The sequence below is a fragment of the Rattus norvegicus genome, chromosome 1, assembly GCF_021556685.1.
Source record: "Rattus norvegicus strain SHRSP/BbbUtx chromosome 1, alternate assembly SHRSP_T2T, whole genome shotgun sequence".
Taxonomy (NCBI): Eukaryota; Metazoa; Chordata; class Mammalia; order Rodentia; family Muridae; genus Rattus; species Rattus norvegicus.
The window spans coordinates 234078356-234099917 of record NC_141534.1 but is presented as its reverse complement, the minus strand read 5'-3'; the positions used below and the strand labels follow the sequence as shown (position 1 = coordinate 234099917).

The 21562-nt window shown below is 43.0% G+C and overlaps 1 protein-coding gene across 2 annotated transcripts in view; it reads right to left on the bottom strand.

Annotated features, from left to right (window-relative positions):
* Ptar1 (protein prenyltransferase alpha subunit repeat containing 1) overlaps positions 1-16283 on the bottom strand; it is a 50124-nt gene extending 33841 nt beyond the window's left edge. Inside the window, exons 1-3 of one of the 2 annotated variants that reach the window (XR_015678175.1) lie at positions 16130-16283; positions 7291-7460; positions 139-205 (exon numbers count right to left, since the gene is read on the bottom strand). Coding sequence is in view for 1 of the 2 variants with exons in the window: in NM_001105760.2 (NP_001099230.2) it covers positions 139-205; positions 7291-7460; positions 16130-16215 (323 nt within the window). In the remaining variant the exon portion in view is untranslated. 2 annotated transcript variants of the gene reach the window in all.
* Between the last annotated feature and the right edge of the window lie 5279 nt (positions 16284-21562).

Here is a 21562-nt window from a genome sequence, read left to right as displayed (position 1 = left end):
AAAAGCTCTTTGAAGCAAACACAGGATGCTATGGGCAATTGGTTTATACTTCATTTTTCAAGCAGCTAAGACCCTCGGGGTTATATGTCTTCAGAAATTTGGGTGAACTTCGTTTTACCACTGAAGAAAACGACGTACCTCACATTCCATGCAGTGGTGAAGTCTGGGTTGAGCAGCAGCAGAGTGCAGGTGACATCTATCAGTTCTAAAGTAAAAAGAGACAGATTAAGAACATGGTCCTGCCCATCAAAGCCCGGTTTCTTTGAAGGTCCTCTCCACTCTTTCATTATTACAACCTGTATCTCAGGCCGGATGAATTTTAATGACAGACACACCTTTGTAAGATGTCAGGGCTATGACTGCTATCCTCAAGTTTTTTTTTTTATTTGTGATTTGTATAATTCTTCTAAAAGTTAACAAGCTTACAATAGGCCCATAAGGGATAATTCATCTTCCATTCTTTTAGTAGATCTGGCAATAATCTAACTTACACTAAATAACAATTTTGAAACCACCATTCCGTTAATTCTACTAATGTCTCAAAGTCTAATTTTCTAAGGGAGCTGAAGAAAAAGTCACCTACAATCCAATTTACATTCTTCTGCAAAAAAAAAATTCCTTCTACACATTGTACATAGTGATAGCAATGATAAAAGTTACAGTAATCATTTTTAAAAGACTGTTAATGGTCTATTTTCTTAGGATATATTTCCTGAAAGATAATCATCATGCAAAACAGTACAAAAAACAGGGTAACTCCTACTGCATTACAGGCTGTCCTCTAAATGCACTGTGACCACTTTATACTGCCACGGAGTCACACGACTACTTTTGTCCCGATTCTAACCTATTATATTTTAAAGCATCAACATGGTGGCTTAAAAGAAAAATGACATTCTACTGTATTTTAATCTTACGAGTTTAAACTTCGGCTGTCCGTCACTTTCCCTTCTGTTTACTATTTGCGGTTCACCAAGGACATGCTATGCACACACTAGATATTTTGTCTTAACAAGACATCCATGGATACAAGTGAACTCCATAAGCCTGCTTCTAAAAGAACAAAACTGCCCAACTCTGGACATTTTATTGTTACTAAAATTGAAGAACTTTAGAATTGCTATTGCCAATCTAGAGACATAATGCTAGGTAAGGGCAGCAGCTGTATTAGACGCCAAGTGTATACAATATAGAAGTCTTGAATACACTTTATGTGGCCCTGCTGGGAACAGCACAATCGAAAGCTACAATCACATTAGTTCAGGGCAGTCTCACTGCGCCTAGCTACTTCTGTTCAACTTTACAGAAGAAATGTGGAACTTAGAGTTCTTAAAGATTATTTTATGTATGTGGATGCTTTGTCTATACTATGTATCACCTATATATGTATACATGTGTGCCTAGTGCCAGAAGAGGTCGTTGGGAGCTCTGGAACTGGAGTTATAGACAGTTGTGAGCCACTGTAGGTGCAGAGGATTGAACCCAGGTCCTATGTGAGAGCAGTCAGTGCTTTTAATGCACTGAGGCATCTCTCCAGCCCTAAGATTTAGAGGTTTTGTCAGTTAATTTGTGAAAGGTTAATCCTGACACTTTAGCATATCACTTGCACTGCAATTAAAATGTCTGTCTATAACAGATAAATGAGATGTTCACAGTGCTTAACATGGGATGCACTTCAAACATAAGAACAAACATGTAAGTATCTCATACAACCACTTAAAGATGGTCCAGTCAACCACTGATTATTCTCACATACTGTTAATGGAGAGACTACAGCTGTCTGGCACCTATAATTCTGCTGCTACTGACAGCTCTGGACGCTCAAACACTGAGAGGCTGGAACTACACACGCTGACTGTGACCCACATTTCCCCACGCCAAGTTCCCACATGCAAGCGTGCTGGGTAAATCAGTATATCCTAATTCATGTCCATTTTCTTTCATTTTTAATAGTTTTTGACAATAATTTAATATCTACCAAGGAAACTTATATATGATGTTCCATATCACTATACACTTAGTTCCACAAATATTCTAAGTATCAACAATGAGGAAAGATTAAACAGAACCATTTGAAGAATGGGTATAATTCTAATAATACCAGATTTTATCCTTCATAAGGTTGTCTTCTGGGAAGGGCAAACAAAGGGCATATACTACATTTGAGGCCTAATTCTATTTTTTAAACATAATATTTTTGTTGATTCTTTGGAAATTTCACATCATGTACCCCTACCACACTTATTTTCCAATCTTTCCATGTCTGTCCCCTACCTGTGTGACCTCCCTCATAAAAGAAAATAAAAATTAAAACAGTAAAAAAAAAAAAAAGAAAAAAGAAAAGGGAAGGAAAGAAGGAAGGAAGGAAGGGAGGGAGGGAGGAAGGGAGGGAGGAAGGGAGGGAGGGAGGGAAGAAGGAAGGGAGGGAGGGAGGGAGGAAGGGAGGGAGGGAGGGAGGAAGGAAGGGAGGGAGGGAGGAAGGGAGGAAGGGAGGGAGGGAGGAAGGGAGGGAGGAAGGGAGGGAGGGAGGGAGGAAGGAAGGAAGGGAGGAAGGAGGTGTGGGGGGGGGAGGGGTGAGGGAAACAAGTTCACTCTGTTATCTATATCCTCACTGGTACATGGTCAAACTCTCCGTGACCTGCCCCTTCCATAGAACTGAGTCCTTCCCCTCCCACCCTCTGCCAGCAGCCATGATTGGGACTCCTCAGCATCTCTATCACACATTTTAAGAGTTCTCTTTGATGGCTTCCTGTTTAGGCTGCTACTTTAGGGATAAGGGTTGAGGAGATGAAGTTTGGGGTAGAGGTGGTCACCACAGCCTTCCAGGTCCCTCTTTCTCACTGTGCATCTGCAGTCATCGATATCACCACCGGGGCAGCTCTAGCTACTTACAGTTGGCAGAGCATGGATCACAAGCTTGCACACGATGTCTGGGGACAGCACAGATCGAAAACTCAGGCCCCGACTGCAGAACTACAGATCCAGACAAGGCCCTCAGCGGCAGCCCAGACCATGGACACCACCATGGCCACTCACTTCAGCACAGTCCTCACCACAGCACACATATAGCTCACTTTTTCTCTTTCCCCTCTCCCCATCACATATTTGCTCATCAGTGGTGGCGGTGGGGTGAAGGGGCTGGCTTCTGCCCTGACTACTTCTTCCTAGGGTACCTGTAGGGACTATGAATGAGTGCAATGGTAAAGGCACTGCTGACTGGAAAGCATGGGAAAGTCAGAGGACTGCGGAGCCAGCACAACTACAACAGAAAGAGGGAAATCACCATATACCAAAACTGGCTAAATTCTTATATATTTGGTTGTGAGCCTAGCCTTTAACGGCTGAGCCATCTCTCCAGCCCCAAAACTGGCTAAATTCTTAACCTGAAAAGAACAGTCACCAGTACCCGGTGCTGGCATGCACTTATGACACATGGGGCACATGGAAAGGTTTCTATGTGATGGGAAGCTGTGGGCTGTCTTTGATGCCCGCAATTGTTTCAAAAGCTGTTCCACTCTTGGTCCCCGTGATTCTTTCTACAGAAAATGTGCAAGAGTTACTTCAGTGTGTGGTTAACGCAGCTCCTGCTTCCTGCAGTTAGAAAGGAGCCTCTGTACTGCAGCACAGGCAGAGCCGATGAACATGCGGAATATGAAATCTCCAGTATTCACGTTGCTCTTTACAGTCAGAGGGAGCACAGAGCACAGCCCATGAAGCCATGTAGTATCCGTGGGCCGTGCTGCAGCTAATCTGAGTGGCCTGTGCTGCCATCTGAGGCCATGGTGATGTTTGTGGTCTGGGCTGCCGCTGAAGGCCTTATCTGGGCCCATGTTCACGGTCTGTGCTATCACCAGAAACCATAAAGTGAACATCAAAGTCCCCATGCCTCAGTGAGAGGTTTGGAAGAAGGCTCATCAATATAGTGCTTCCTCTGCTAGTGACGGCAGCTGCTAGTGATGCAGTCCCACTGCATCCCTCATGAGAGTTCTGGGCAAAACAATCACAAAGTAAATCACTTAATCTCACTGTGCTTTACCTTCTCATAAATGGAGCTCACAACAGAAACAAGTGTTAGGACAATACCTGACATACAGTGAACACTGAGTTCTGGATGTTACTTTTCATTACAAAGGTTGCAACTCTTAGTCCCACCCTAGGAGGATGTGAGAGGGTCAAGCTTAGCAATGGTTACTGTGCAGAGGGATACCTAACAACATCTAAGAATCCTGGGATTTAAAACCTCAGCAGCCTTAACAGCCGTCAGTGGTGTCTAGTAATTAAGTCCAACCAGGGTTTACCCCTCCTCAGGAACTTCTCATCTTTTCTGATTCTGAAGTCAGTTCTGAGGCAAGTGGGGGTGGGGTGTGTGTGTGGGGTAGTGTATAATGTAAGAAACAGGAATGAACCAAGACAAAGGAAGAGATTATGTAATTTAACCTCAGCCTGCTGGTGGTGCTCTGACTTTTCAGGTCTATCTTCCAGCAAAGCAGATGTGAGAATACTTTTGGCAAATACTCTAACCAGTGCAGGTAGAATGAACCGAGTCCTCAACATGAACACGTGTAACAGTTGATGGTAAAGACGTTACACTTTAAATTTCACCTGCTACAGGCCATTTCTTTTACAGCCTTACACAGAAGATAAGAGCTACTGAAAGTCCTCCAGACTCTTGAAGTCAAACAGGTCTCTCTCCAAATACAAAACACAGGCTAATAAATACATGTTTACCGTACACATTCCAATGTATGACTAACCCGTCATCACCTCACAGGCAGAAAGTGAATCCGGGCAAATCATTCACAGGAAGTAGCTAAATTAGAGCTGGAAGAAGAGAAGCACATTCCCACGCTACAGAAGCCAGAGGTTAAATCAATACACTTTGTTGGCTGCATTTTATTCTGGCACTAGTTCTGCTTTACTACTGTCTCTGACAGAAAATGGTCTCTATGCACCTAAAACTAAAGCGCTTGCGCTCTCTCTCTCTCTCTCTCTCTCTCTCGCTCTCGCTCTCGCTCTCGCTCTCGCTCTCGCTCTCTCGCTCTCTCTGGCACTCTCGCAGGCACACTAGTTCCCTTACCTCCCCCAGGTGCTCTTGGTCACGTTGCTCACCACAGTGACAGAGACCCTGCTCAGCTGTGCCATTCTTGCTCGTCTTTACTTGGCTGGTTGGTTGGCTGGTTGTTTGGTTGGCTTTGGTAGGCCAATCAGAATTATAATATCATTCTTCTGCCAAACCAAACATAGCTATTACTATATCGGGGCTTTTAAATGCCACTCCCTAACTAAACAAGATATCTTTCAAACATCTTAAATATTTGATCATTAATGAGTATGATATAAACCTAAGCGAAAAAGAATCTATTCTAATGATAAAAGTCACCGAGTTACAACTATTGCAGGATTCTGGCCCAAGCAAGTAGATACCTGAGACACTTATTTTTAATTTACAGAGTACTTCCTACCAAAAAAAAAAAAAAAGTTCAAAGAAACGGCATTTTTCTAGAAAATTTGAATATATCCTTCTTTAGCAAGATTCAGCTGTGTTCTAAGTGTTTTAAATTCATAACTTGGTACAAAATCTTTGTGTTAGCATTTCAGACGTCCAGGCAGAGGTTTACTGTTTTACTGACAGTGCAGCACAAGCACAGCCTGAGTGGGCTGTGGCACCGCACTGAACGAGGCTCCCGTCCTCCCACGCCTCAGGTTATCACATGACTAGCTCTTCTCCAGGCCACCCAAGATAGATCAAACCGGCCTCCGATGTCCTCCTGGTAGTGCCCTGTGGAACTATCAACTATTCACAGACTGAAATCCTGTGAATAAGATATCAAACTCTGCAGTGTGATGCCTACAAGATAAAAACCTGAAATGCAAAGAAGGCTTTGGACGGCCAGGGGACAAAGGTGGGTGGAACTTAGACATATGAGTGGACAAGGCTAATGCCATCAGACAACTTAGATTTGGTCTTCTGTAGGAGACAGTTATTCTGCCCCCATTAGTGTGCACAGGTTCAGTTACACCAGGTAGAGTCCCAGGGCCTTTTTAACTCCACATTATGGTGACAGAATAAAAAAGGAGGTCTCACAAAAGCCTTACGTTTGTCTGAAAAGTGCCTAAACTCAGGTCATGCTGCTAACATCACACCAGGTTTAGATGGCACTTGTGACTTAGAAACATGAGTCAGAGGATCAATCAAATGAAACGAGTCACAGAGAAAATCGAAACCACTTCTCATTTAAAAAGTTGGACTACTTCGCAGCTCACAGAGGAGAGAGTACTATTAACCTATTTTGACAGTCTTTTAAAGGCAGTACTGAGAAAAATTCAGAGAAACCAGATGGGACACATCTGCAACATACCTTTCCCCCATAGAGGCCTCTGGCTCTCAGCTCCTGACGTGTTAGATAAAGGAGGCATGCATTATTCATCTTTTATACCCTCCGTCCTCAGAGCAGCTGCTGTCTGCTGCTAAGAGCGGCCCCCCTGGTAATAGGTACTGAACTGATGATTAAACCTGTTTAAAAATCAAGTTCTTTTTCAAAATCATCCTCCAGGCACACTGGGCACTTCTGTAGATGCTGCTGTATAAGGGAAGGACACGGAAAAAAAATAGGAAAAAAAAAAAAAGAAGAGAGGGTGGGGTCTTAGATAGACACGCCCCAGAAGTGAGACCTGAGGTGAGCCTGAAAGGACAGAGGATTTGTCCACTCAGAGGCTCGGTGTGAGGAAACTGGGAAAAGAGGCCAAGTGGGGTACTTAGGGATGGTCGGTGACATAAAGAGTTGTCATAGAACAATGGAAGAAGTAAAAGCCAACATTTTCTCTTTATTTTTCACTCTCTCTTTTTGGGTACATAAGACTCAGAAGGCCACAGAGCGGGATCACTGCAGCTAGGAGAGCACCGTGCCTATCTCTGAAATGTTACTGAAAACAGTTCTGCTGGCTAAGGGATCAGAAATCAGGTGCTTATAGGATCTAGAAAACTCTTTGAAGATGCTCAAACTTCCTTTCATTTATTTATTTTTTAAACTGAAGGATGCTATCCTTAAATAAAATCTCACAAATGACCTCAGCATATTAAGACGTAAAATCACTGTGGTGACAGCAGGGGGCCACTTCCACTATAATCAGTGCCGTTGCAGACGGCAACACTAATGATCAAGTCTAAGCTCTCATCTGCAGGGAGGACGAACGCCTGCTCAAGCAGTGCAGAGGAGAGCCAAAACGAGAGTCCAGGAATGCCAACCCCAGGCCAGGGTTCCTCCCGGAGGAAGACTGTCGCATACTCACCATCTTTGTTTAGCCACTGCTTTCTTGTTCTGTACAGAAGGAGTTTATTGTGGACATATGGTAATAAGAACTTGACACACCAGCTCTCCACGCCGAGTTTGTTCTCAACCAGGACAATGGGACTCCGGTTATATCTTGCTTCAGGACATGGGATCAGACCAATTTCATCTCTAAATATGGAAGACATAAAAAGAAATTGAAGATATTACTGGCTTTTAATTCTTTTTTTTTCTAATCCCACAAAGCATTTTAAAAACCTCACATATTTAATTCTCTTAAGAACAGAACTAAAGCTCATCTACTGGAGTTGTAGCAACCGATAATTTTTTAAACGCAGTTTGTTGACAACAGCTGGACAGGGGAAACTACACTGCAGCCCTCCCTGCTGGGAGGAGTGCAGACTCAGCTTCTGTAGATGGCAATCTGAAAACACCTTAAGAATGTTAAAGGGCGAGTCTTCTCCCAAGATTACATCCCCCTACCACCACCCCCCGCCCCCCGCTTCTGCCACCCTAACTACAAAATACAGTACTGTAGCGAGAGGAAACAATCAAACTGTCTAACAGTATAGTGCCGGTAAAGTAAGCACAGCCCATCAGTGTGAAAACTTAAGTAAAGACACAGGTTTGCATATACAGGTTTACCTGCTGAGAGAATGTGGAGAAAGCAAACTGTACACAATGAAACAGCCCTTCATATAATATTTAAAAACATACACATATATAAATTACAGAAATTTTGAAAAAGGTAATGAGGAAGAATTTTGGTTTTATGCAATTATTTCTGTTTTAAGAATGTTGTCGGGTGGTGGCAGTGCATGACCAGCACTTAGGAAGCAGAGGCAGGTGGATGTCTGAGTTTAAGACCAGTGCGGGCTATAAAGTGAGTTCCAGGACAGTGTGTTTGTGTTGGCCTACTATAATAATAAATGTGGAACAAAACCAGCAAAGGTTAGCACATTCTTCCTCTGGATAGGGCTGGATTAAAAAAAAATCACCTCTATGATAAAAATATCAAGATGTAAAACACATTTTAGAATGTGGTCGGTCAATCCACAGTAAGTTGAAAATTTACACTAAAACCAGACTTGATTAATAAACAATGTGCAGAGGATGTGACTTCACAAATGAAACAAGTATTTGTAAAACCAACACACATCACTCATTTGCAAAAGTGGTTAAGATTCTTACATAATTTTTTAAATAGGATGTCCTTTAATGAATAACAAGAACTCTCTCTGTTAGAGGGGCTGGGAGATTAACAGTGACTATGGATTTGCAGAGGACATGGGTTCAGCTACCAGCTGCCATGTGGGGCATCTATCTCACTACAACCTGTAACTTGAGCTATGGAGAAATCTAATACCTTTTTCTTGGCTCCTAAACAATGGGAGAGAGCAGTAGAATGCTTCAAGTAGAAACATTAGGATGGGTTAGGATCCGCAGGAACAAAGCCAACTGGGCCTATACTTGCCTTAAAGCACAGCACTGTCAGGGGCAAGGGCAGGGAGATTGCCAGGAATTCTAATAAAGGTTTAGGTTTAGTGAGAGACCTTGTTTCATGAGAATAAGCTGAAAAATGATAGAATAAGCCCCACATCCAAACATACACACGTGTACTACATACACCAAACACCCAAAAAAAGAAAAATGTGAAAAATTTCAAAGTTATCTTTAAAGTTTGTCTATTCAGTTTTTTTTTTTTAAAAAGGATTTCTTTTAGTATGTGTATATATTCACAGATATATTTTGGTGCTCTAGGAAGTAGGAAAAGGTACCAGATTCCCTAGAATTGGAGTTCAGGTGGTTGTGGGCCACTGGATATGACATGGATACCGGAAACTGAGCTCCTGTCTTCTGCAAGAGCAGAAGTGCTTATGACCACTAAACCATCTTTCCAATCCCATAACTATTTTACACACACACACACACACACACACACACACACACACACACACACACACACAGACAGTTCGGTAGGTAGATAACATTCTTGAAACCCTGAGTTTGACCCTAAGCACCAACTAATTCTTCCTGGAGTGCAGACATGTTGCAATCCCTGTACTTGAGAGGCAGAAACAGGCTGGGCATGGTGGTGCATGCCTTTAATCCTAGCATTTGGGGAGGCAAAGGCAGGAAGGTGGATCTCTGAGTTCAAGGCCAGCTTGGTCTAGAGTAAATTCCAGGAAAGCCAGGACTACATAGAAACCCTGTCTCAAAAATAAGGGGGGGTGGGGGGGGCAGAAACTGTACAACTGTAAACTCAAGACCATATTGGGTCACAGAGCAAGACAGAACTGCCTGAGATGCTGTCTCCCTGTCCCCTACCAAAATTAATTAAAAAAAACAAAAACAAAAACAATTTGATCTTCAGAAGTTATGTGTGATGTGGCCTTTTAAGACTCTTGAATTCCTTTGCCAAGAAGACAGTATTCTGACAGATATAAAAGGTAAACCACGTTTAATTATAGACTGGAAGAATCCTCTTTTGTTAAGTCACCACAAGTCAGAAGGAAACACAGCTCTAAAATAGACCCAGAGAAACCTCTAGTTAGTTCAGAGACAAACCATTTTCTACTGATTGCTTTGTTAATAACAAAGGAATCTGTCAGGATGCTACCTACTATTTCTTCCAAAGTAACTAAACTCTGCAGAAGATTTGGGACCCACAATGCGTTCAGGAGACTCAAAGGCCTCTTTTAATATAGACGCATCACTCTACACCAGTACTATTGCTGTACAAAACTCTTCACAGATATACTGCATAGTATGATCAGTGTCTGATAATCCAAAAGAAGGATATGCAAAGGTCCAGACTTCTAAGAGTGTCTCTGAAAGGCTGCCCATATCTACAAGAAAGGTTAGACTTTTACTCTTCCTGTAGCACAAATGAAGTTCTATGAGGAAACACTGAGAGTGAGACCTCAAACCAATAATGCAGTTTCAAAGCACGATGCTGCATCTGTAGTGGAAGACAAGAACGGAAATCCACCTAATTCTTTGTAAACACACCTAACCACACCTAGTTTCTGGGAATATGTTTCCTGGTGTTCATATTTTAGTATATTAAGTTGAGCATTTTAGGAAATAGCCTACTAATAAAATTAACTCCTTTAATCCCAGCACTGAGAGGTAGAGACAGAGGATCTCTGTGAGTTCAAGGGCAGTCTGGTCTACATACTGCGTTACAGGTCAGCCAGGACTACATAGTGGGACCCTGTCTCAAACAAACATGAATAACCTAAAATTAGCACAACCAAATGAAAAAACCAACTCCTAGATTTATTCACTCAGGAGGCTATTCGTGGAGATCTAATAACTACCTGAAACACTTTAAGGAGTCCCAGGAGCTAAAAATGTAAATGCTACACTAGCAAGAATAAAAGAATCCCAGCTTCCAGATACACTGTTTGGGGGTAGGTTTTTTACATTTAAATTCAGAAAGTTAAAAACAAGCTTTGCTCACTGTAATGTCTATTCTTGGTTGTCAACTTGACTATATCTGGAATGAACTACAACTCAGAATTGGAGGGTTCATCTGTGATCCAGATCTTGAGGCTAGAAGACACAAGTTTCTGACCTGGATCTTGGCATGGAGATCTTGAGGCACAGTGGCTATGAAAAGCTTAGGTCCAGGCAAGGTAGTGCATGCCTTTAATCCCAGGAGACTAAGGCAAGGAGACCTCTGAGTTCAGGGTTAGCCTGGGACAAAACAAGTCCCAGACACACATTTAATCTGGACATTACTTTCTACCAGAGACCTACATAAGTTCATTGGCAGAAGGAAGATGCTCTCTTCTTCACCACTTGCATTTACTTGCCCGCACATCTGTTGGAATCCACTTCTACAGAAGACCAGGTGAACAACCAGCCTGTGGGACTGAGCAACTACTAGGTTCTTGGACTTCCCATCCACAGCTGACCAGTGTTGGGGAGTCAGACTACAGACTGTAAGTCATTAAATTCCCTCAATACAGAAAGACATTGCATATGTTCTGTGACTCTAGAGAAATTTTACTAATACACTTACTATAGTTGTACTAAATATAAAATACCCAAGTGCTAATTTGGCACCTAAATTATAGGACAAAGCCATCTGCAGAATTGAAAAACACACTCCTGGCAACCCTTCCAAGAAACTTTCAAAAAACAGAGCCTTGTGGACAGCCCGTGTTCAATATCTGCACCTGAATGGCTATGCTTGCTCCTCAGTGACATTCACACAGCTTCCAAAGGTTACTCTGAGAGAACACTGTTCTGAGAATGGCATGGGCCATCCAACGTGCAACTTTAGCCTAGCCAGACTTCACTTTTCCCACCTGTAAGAGCAGAGAGCTGTATTCCATCCCCAGTAAAGGAAATGGGCTAGAGTGCACACAGCTTTCCATGTAAAGAGAATGAGTCATACGAATGTAAACCTGTGAAGAACTATAAACAACAACAACAACAACAATCTCAAATGAAAAGAGATGCAGTGTTGTATAGAGACAGAAGAAGCTCTTGACAGAGGCCCTTGGACTAATTAGTCTTCTTTCTACCACTGACAGTCAGTGTGATGTGTTAAGTAAGTCCTATACCTCTGTACTGCTCATCTGAAACACAGAAATAGTATCTTCCCTGTTAGGAAAACCGAAGGTGAAGAATGTGGCAAACTATGAAGTGCTCGGCAAGGATAAACATTATCAGCTCATTCAACAGCATGAGGTCAGTGTCAAGTTTCGTGGTTAGTAGGCAATAGATAGCTGAAGCAAAGAATGTCAATCCTTTGTCAAGTTATTTTACCCTAAAAAAAAGTGTTTTGTCACTTCCAGAAAAACATAATAGCATTTTCTTTAGAAGGATATGTTGTCTTTAAGCTTCCAAGTAACAGAATGTTGCAATTTAGACTTCTGTATCTATTCCTTTAGATCACTGTCTAATTTTTTCAGGCAATTTTGGATCCCAAAATCATTTACAAATGATGAAAGCTCATTCTTCTTTATCTCCTTTCATCGGATGAAGTCCATTGGGCTTAAGGGGATGACCTGAAGCCAACATTACTTGCAGCTAACTTAAGAATCTGGGTCTCCAGTTTAAATTATTTCATACTCAAGGAAATGTAGAAAACTCAGAACTAAAAGAAGATCCAAATCTAGGACTCAAATTCTAAATAAAAACTTTAAAAACTATACTATCATTTAAATGAGTGAAATGGATGTGTAAGACCATTATATTCTGTGGTTTCATATTCATCAATTTGCAGACAACTTTAAACTGTTTCATTGTTATTCCCTTACTTAGTAGCAAATTTCCATAGGGCCCTCCTATGGTTTAAAAGTGTCTCAATTGAAATTCGAGTTTCCTTGAAAGAACTATCTTGACCTTGTAATTCAAATTAAGTCTCCTGGGTATCAATCACTATTCATGATGTCTTTCTTACCTTTCTGCCTACTTTCACAAGTTAAGTGTTGGTTGGTTTGAAGTTCCATTAAGGATAGGGCTCTTTTCTAACTATGCACTCCTCTACATGCTCAGCTCCTGGTAGGGTTAGCCCCAGATGAGCATTTGGCCTGTCAAATGGGATTTTTTTTTTCTATACACATGAATGCAACAATTAGGCCAGAGAGTCAAGAACTTCTATAACTCACTCCTGTGTGATCTTCCAATCACATCTTGCTGCTTTTGATTAATAGAACGGCTCCAGTTTCTTCTGACACTGTCCTTCCCAGTCTTTGGTGTTCAAGTTAAATGCTGCCTCCCAGGGGATACACCCAGTCTCCCATCTCTTCCAATAGACAGCACTTACAACAGCGCTAACAGATCTTCACTAGGAACAACATTGTAATGTTAATCTACTATTTATGCAGGTTAAATCTTAGGTCTCCACTAAACCCACACCAGACAACACTGTTCTTACTTCTCACATGATTATTATGCTTAAAATCAGAAGTCCAGTTTTCATTCACATTAAGAACATTCCAAGTGTCCGATAGTTACAAGTGGCTAGTATAGCGGATGTATAATTCAACCACACCAGAAATTTGGCTTCGGTAAAAACTGTATTTTATACTTCTTGTCTCACATAGTGAATATGCGCCTCAAATCAATGTAGATAGTTGTGATGGTTTGTATGTATTTGCCCCAGGGAGTGGCAAATTAGGTGTGACTTTGGAGTAGGTGGGCCACTGTGGGTATGAGCTTTAGACCCTCATCCTAGCTGCCTGGAAGTCAGTCTTCTAGCAGACTTCAGGTAAAGATGTAGAACTCTCAGGTCCACCTTCATCATGCCTGCCTGGATGCTGCCATGCTCCTGCCTTGGTGATCATGGACTGAACCTCTGAACCTGTAAGCCAGCCCCAATTAAATATTGTCCTTCTAAGAGTTGCCTTGGTCACAGTGTCTGTTCATAGCAGTAGAGCCCTAAGACAATATTCAATTGAAAAAGAACAAATTTCTGGACTAATAGTATGAGACTATTAACATGATGACCTAATTAGGCTGTACAGTAGACAGCTGCCTTCCAAATTAAGGCAGTCTATACCTCGTGGTAATAAATATTACTGGGTCAAGCCACTAGTTGCAGAGAACCCAAAAGGATTCTTGCACAACCATGCAAACAATATTTCTGTTGTGTTTTCCACTTTTACAAAGTGTTCTGGCAAGGAGTAGAAGGACTCAGGTTAATTCTGGTGCTCTGACTTCTCATTGGCCTTTCAAGATCAAGACAGCATTGAGCTTGGGGGAAATCAATCATACCTGACAGCAACATCATTCCTATCTCACTGAGCCTATGGCTGCTTCAGGTAGACACTTCTACAGAAACAAAGCTAATCTGTGCAAGAGAGTAGATGTTAACAAATTAATTGGCAGCCTATCTTACCTTGGAGAAAATGGGAAACAAAGGTAAATAAGGAAAACCATTTATAATACTGTTATTAGGTAATAACTTTAAAGGTAGATATATCTGAGTTTTCTTGAGTCTAAAAAGGCTAGATTAAGCAAAGACATACTAGCACTTCTGAAAAGTCCAACATATAAGACATTTTAAAAGATGGATAAAAGATACTTCTACTGTACCGAATGTGTACTAAAATACAGCAGCTGACAAATGCTAAATAATGAATTGAGCTATTTAAATGTCTACAGACTACATAACTTAGTTCAAGTGCCCAACTTCTCTCAAACCTTCAGATTTCAAATGACCCAAAAAACTTACGAATAATCATAAATTAGACGATGGAAGAGTATATATTAATGAGACCACAGAGTAACATTATGATGGAGAGGCACTAAAATCCTTTAAGAGTTTTTGATGATCCAGAAAAATAGAGACCTGCTTCATACTCCACTGGGTCAACCTGCCAAACTAATTAATCTTAATTTGGCCAAATATAGTATTTTTTAGTCTACCTCAAAGATGAGAAACTGAAGTGATCACTATACTAAATGTCTAGCCTTTGCTACAATGTTTTAGAAGAAAAACAACATGATTAAAAAAAATGAACCTTTCACTTGCCCAACTTTTTTTCTCTCTAAAGGATGTGTCTCTTACTTGCACTGCAGCTGGAATTTTCAAAAAGGGCCTCAAAGGCTGACACACAAGACATCAAAGCATTCCTTAACAGGCCCAGCAGCCACTATGGCTACTGCCAGGAAATCACTCCAAACACTCATTCTGAAAAAAAAAAGTCAGCAGTCAAAAGAGGAAAGGAAGAGGACTTAGGGGCTGTCAGAGCTGGCAGGTATGTTTAGAGGCCAGTAGTTTTTTGTCTTGAATGAAGTACAATTTTAAGTCCCTAATTGACACAAGGGAGCAGGCCATCTGAGGACTTCTAAATTCTATTATGAGATCACCTTGGAGGAAAAGAACACTTTGTTTTTAAAATGTACATTTGGCCTTTCATTTAGTCAGAAAAGCTAAGGAGGCTAGAATGCTTAAAAATAATCATGAGCTTTAGTTTAAAAATATTGAAGTATTAAAAAATAAATTGTATAGCCAACGAGAAAATAATACAAAACCGGACTCCATGTTTGTTTCCCCAGGGGAGGGAGAGGAGAAATGGGCTACATTCTGGCTTCTTTCTTATTCTTTTGTATACTGACGTAGGAAACTCTTGAGTAGCTTTCTTTTCATTGGTTAAAGGGAGAGCAGGAAGAAAACAAATTACAATCTTGAAAGTATCCTCCTGAAGAGTAACAAATAAACTGAAAGGGAGGAGGAAGAGATAATATATGTGTCAGTTCAGTAGTGAACTTTTAGAAGGCAACAGTGCTGGGTAAGAATGCCTTAAGATGCTGGTCTGTAACTTCGGACGCGCTACTGATAAAAAGTATCCAGTGTGCAATAGCTTTAGGAGATCCACCCAGGTCACCTTCAAAAATTGTTACATCCGACTCGCTTTGCAATTTTGTGACAAGCAAGTCAAAAAGTGAAAGGAAGCCTCCAATCACCTCTAGTTAACCTTTAAGGAGGGGTGTAAGGAGTCTTATGGGGTGAAAAACCCTCTACAGCCACGCACTGGATGCAACCAGAGAGTCGCCTCCAAGGCACAGAGCCCCACAACAGTGGCCCGCCGGGCAAGCGCACCCCGGCGGAGGGCAGCGGGGAGAAGAGTTGCCACAACTCCAGGGACGCGCCGGGCAGGGCAAAAACTCCACGCTCGGACGTGGCTCTCCGAGGTCGCTCCCCAACACTGACCCGCCACGCGTCCTGGTAACGGCCAGCTGGCCGGGCGCGACAGTCCCAGCCACGCTGCGCCGGTCGGAAGCGCGCGTGGGCCCCGGGCGGCCGAGGCGAGTGGACTAGAGCGCGGCCCCGACCCGCCCCCGACGATCCGGGCAGCGCAGGGCGCTCAACTCACATGTGCGGGTTCCTGCGGAAGGCGTTAGTGATGTCCTTCACCACCCTTTGCACCAGTACCGCCACCTCCTCGTTCGTCTCGGCCATGTTGGCGGCCGCCGCGATCGGGCGCGCCTCCGGGAGGACCCAGCCGCCGGCGGGAGTTCCGCGGGGACGCGCGCGCGCTGGCTTAGGCGCGCTCTTGCAGAGGCCTCCGAGCACTTCCGGGTCAGGAAGGGCGGCAGCGCTGCTGGGTTGGGCCAGCTCTTCTTGTCGTTGATTGAATTTTGGTTCACTAGGTGTGGAGGAAGGAGGGTCTCCCACGCACCTCTCCGAGCAAGCGTGTCCCGGGGTGGCCTTTACCCAGGGACCTCCGGGCCGCAGCACCGTGCCCGCTTCACCCGCCCACCCTGGGAGGAGGCCAGTGGCTGACCTCCTTTTGCATGCTTGTGCTACTTTATGTCTAAAATTTAAAGTAGCCCTTTTAATGAGATCTTATAATGCATTAAGCAAAGAAAAGAAAGTAAAGGAGAAACAGCCCTCCAGATCTAGGGGAACAGGTTTAAAAAAAAAGTAACCCACTGTACTTTTGGTATTTTTGATGTTTGGTGATCTGTGTGTTAATTTATAGTATAAAAGAAAAATTTAAAAAAAACCCAAGGCTTTGACAATTTGTATCTGACATCTGTTGCCCCACAAATTATAAGATTGCTCTGTTCCATTTGGATTTTAAAGTGCTGTAATTATTTTTTTTTATTTTTATATATCAGAGGTTTATTTGTCCAGAGTACAAAATTCTGACTACCTCTAACTGGTGATGCCGCCTCCTCCTCCTCCCCCTCCTCCTCCTCCCCCTCCCCCTCCTCCTCCTCCCCCTCCCCCTCCTCCTCCTCCTCCTCCCCCTCCTCCTCCTCCTCCTCCTCCTCCTCCTCCTCCTCCTCCTCCTCCTCCTCCTCCTCCTCATTCTCCCCCCCTTTCCTTTCCTCCCCACCTTCTCATGCTTGAAGTCTGTATCTTTTTGAGTTTTGGGGTTTTTGGCCTGGCAAGGTAGCACACAGCTGTGGTCATAGGAGGTGAAAACAGGACATGATATTCAAGATTATCTTTGGCTGGGCTATTTGAAACTTGGGTATCTAAAAAACAAAAGTTTTGCAAAGCAATCTGTGGTTGATCCTGGTCCTGGTGAAGAAATGAGAAAGTCTACAAAATTATAGAAAGCAGGACAGATCTGATTGAAACACTGTAAAACCTTAAGACTCTTGACAAGCTCTAGGAGAAAGCAGCGAAATGAATGGGGTGTGTTATATCCCTAGACAAGAACAATGTCAAGGGTCCTATTGAAGAGTGAGTGATACCAGGGGTTGGAGAGATGGCTCAGCAACAAAGAACACTTGTTTTTAGCACCCACAACCATCTGTAACTCCAGCTCCAGGCAATCTAACATACTTTTCTGGCTTCTGTGGGAAACACACACACACCTTTAGTATTTTAAAAAAAAATATGCTACTGGAGGTTCCTCAGAAAATTGAAAATAGCTCTACTTGAAGAGCCAGCAATACAACTCTTGGGCATATACCCAAAAGATGCCCCACCATGCCACAGGGGTACATGTTCCACTATGTTCATAGTGGCCTTATTTGTGATAGTCAGAAGCTAGAAACAACTGGGATGTCCCAGGACAGAAGAATGGATACAGAAAATGTGGTTCATTTATACAACGGAATACTATTCAGCTATTAAGAACAAGGACATCATGAGGTTTGCAGGCAAATGGATGGAACTAGAAAATATAATCCTGAGTGAGGTAACTCAGACCCAAAAGGACATGCATGGTATATACTCACTAATAAGTGGATATTAGACAAAAAGAAAAAACCCAGAATACCCAGAAAGTTAACAAGCAGAAGGGCCCAAGTGAGAATGCTTCAATCCTACTTGGGAGGTAGAAGAAAGCAACCAGAGTCAGGGAGAGAGTTAGGTTTGAGAAGGGACAGGGAGAGGAAAAGGGAACATGATCAGGTGTTGGGAGGGGGCAGAACTGAAGCCCTGAGGGCCAGCAGAAAGAATGGGAACAAGCAACTTGGGGGGGTGTTCTAAAATGTACCCAAGACCTGGGAGGTGAGAGACTTGTAGCACTCAAAGGCAGGGACCTTAGATGAAATGCCCTACAGTGAGGAGAGGAAACTTGTAGAGTTAGTTCACATCCAGTGGAAAGACAGGGCATCAAATGGAGGGATGGGGTTGCCATCTGTATTAGTCAGGGTCCTCTAGAGTCACAGAATTTATGGGTAGTCTTAGAACTTAAGGGAATTTGTTGATGACTTACAGTCTGTAGTCCAACTCCTCAACAATGGTCAGCAGCAGCTATGAATGGAAGTCCAAGGATCTAGCAGTTGCTCAGTCCCACAAGGCAAGCAGGTAAAGAAGAGAGAATCTTCCTTTTTCCAATGTCCTTATGTAGGTCTCCAGAAGGTGTGGCCAATATTAAAGGTATGTTCCACCACTCCTGGATCTGGGACTTGCTTTGTCCCAGATGATCTTGAACTCACAGATCTCCTTGCCTTAGTCTCCTAGGATTCATAACATTATGCCTCAAGATCTCCATGCCAAGATCCAGGTCAGAAACTTGTTGTCTTCCAGCCTCAAGATCAGGATCACAGACGAGCCTTCCAATTCTAGATTGTCAATCAGTTGACAGCCAGGAATAGCCACTACAATCCACCCCTTGTCAATTTGACACAAATAATATCTCATGTCCACATGAAACAATAACAAGGTCCTGAATATGCCTAACATGATGTAACTATTCCTTGTACAATTTCAAATGCATTTGTAAGTTTACAGTGGGTCAATGTCCCTTGGGAACATTCTTTTAGTATCTCAATTTAAATATTGATTGATGTTAAAGAAACTGGAAGAAAGACAAATGATATGTTCTTAACAAAATAAAACAGAAGCATTTATATTGCTTTATACTCCTCGTTTCTGTAACTAGTTACATGGCCTTAGCTGGTGTTTATAACTACCCTCCTCCACTGCCCATTCTGTATCTCCTCTACCCTCTGCAAGCACCTCAGCAGGTCTTGGCTCTTTTCCTGGATGAGTGACCCATACCTTCATTCCTGATGGGTTTGTATTCCTTGTCATCCTGCTTGGATTAGGGACTGACTTTAATCACAGAACATGGTAGTGCGAAGAGATGTCCTAAGGAATCTTCTGCACGCCAGATATAATGCCTCTTACCTCCATTGTGGAGAGGCAATCCAATTTCCCCATGATAAAGTAGATCTATCACCCCTCCTAACACTGTTATTCCTTTCTTAGCCTGTTGGTTTAAGGGCATGAGAAGCCCAAAATGACCAGGGGGAAGTCTGAGCTTCCAGTTCAGTGGGAGGAATATGAGGTTTGAGTCGGACCTTTACTGGGACCCCTTGAATGAGACTCACAAAGGTAGTGATTGATGCAAAAACCAGTGAAGTTTTTATTATTCCAGTAGATTGGGATCACCCTACTTCAAGAGGGAGATGACCTTAAGTAGACTGTATCAGGGCTTTATATACCTTTGATAAGGGCAGATTTAAAACAATAAGGGCAGAATTCAAACAATAAGGGCAGAATTCAAACAATAATAACTAGACGGGTTACTATTTACCTGGTGGGGTGAAGCAACTTTCAAATTGACTTGTGGTCAGTGGATCATCCAGGACATTCCAAGGGCATCAGTTGTGGAGTCCCAAGTGGCTTTGACTGACAGGCTTGCAGTTGTTCCAAGAACTGAGCTGGCTCTACTCCTCCTGGAAGGAAGGGGTCTTAGTGCTTGGAGGTTTGTGGTGGAATTTTTCCACTGGCCTTAGATTGACCCCTGTAGGATGATGTCATCACACAGGTGAAGGCAGGTACAAGACAGAACGAGGCCTGTCTTTGGACAACAAGGAAGGATGGGCAGGAGAGAAGTTTTAGAGAGAGAAGACTGGAGCGAGGCAGAAGAAGCAGCGGAGAGAACATGGAGGCAGATGTTAAGATTCCTCTCTGCACATTTACAGGTTGTTATGAATGTTCTCAAGGAATGGCTGTGTACAGGGCTTTGTATGTTTAGGTGGGAAATTACATCTTATTTATTGGATCAGAGTTTGTTGTGTCGTGTGGCCTTTCATGTGGTGGCCAGAAACACTAAGCCACCAGGGAATTGGGATGTGTATTTCTGGTGTGGTAGCAGATGGGCAAGAGAGATTGCTGACAGACTCAGAGAGAAGCCATCACTGCGTGATATGGGATGGAGCAGAGCAGGTGAGACGCTTTGCTGATTGAGATGAAGATGTCTACCAGATATCTTGGGGCTCTACGGAGCTGAATCTAGTGTGGGGTAAAAGAAAGCTTTTTTTTTTTTATAAATTTTACAGCAACAGACCCCAAATCCGGATCTTTCAGGAGGAGTACTCCCCCTCTGAAACCAAAACTTCTAGGCCAGCAGAACCTAGAGTTGTGGGGCCAGGAAGCAAAAATTTTCCTAGAGGATCACAAGGAGTGATAGTGAGTGGAAATATTCCCTTTTCCACCACCCTCCTTGATTCCTGGACCCAAGGATCCTGGCTATGGGAGAAACTGTACTGTATATCGGATGCTGATTCAAAGCATATACTGCCTTCTGAAGAACTCTACCCCAGCCCTCCATGCTGCTGCCATCTAATTGGCATTGTAACTGTATCATTAAAAGGCCATTCCATCTCTCTATCAGACCAGCTGCTTCAGGATGATGGGGAACATGGTAAGACCAGTGGATCCCATGATCGTGGGCCCACTGTCGCACTTCTCTGGCTATGAATTGAGTTCCTTGGTCAGAAGCAATACTATGTGGAATACCATGATGATAGATAAGGCATTCTGTAAGTCCATGGATGGTGGTTTGGTAGAAGCATTACATGCAGGAAAGGCAAATCCATAACCAGAATAAGTATCTACTCCAGTAAGAACAAAACGTTGTCCTTTTCATGGGGGAAGTGGTCCAATGTAGTCAACCTGCCACCAAGTTGCTGGCTGGTCACCTCGAGAAATGGTGCCATATCTGGGGCTCAGGGTTAGCCTTAGTTGTTGGCAGATCTGTCATTCAGCAGCAGCTGTAGCCAGGTCAGCCTTGGTGAGTAGAAGTCCATAAACCCCATCTTGGCCACCATGGCCACTTTATTCATGTGCCATTGAGCAATGACAGGGGTGGCTGAGGAAAGAGGCTGACTGTCCACAGAATGGATCATCTTATCCACTTGATTATTGAATTCCTCCTCAACTGAAGTCACCTTTTGGTGAGCATTTATGTGGGACACGAATATCTCCACATGCTTTGCTCATTTGGAGAGATCTATGCACATACTTCTTCCCCAGATGCCTTTCTCACCAGTTTTCCAATCGTGATCTTTCCAAGTACCTGACCATCCAGCCAATCCATTGGCTACAGCCCCTA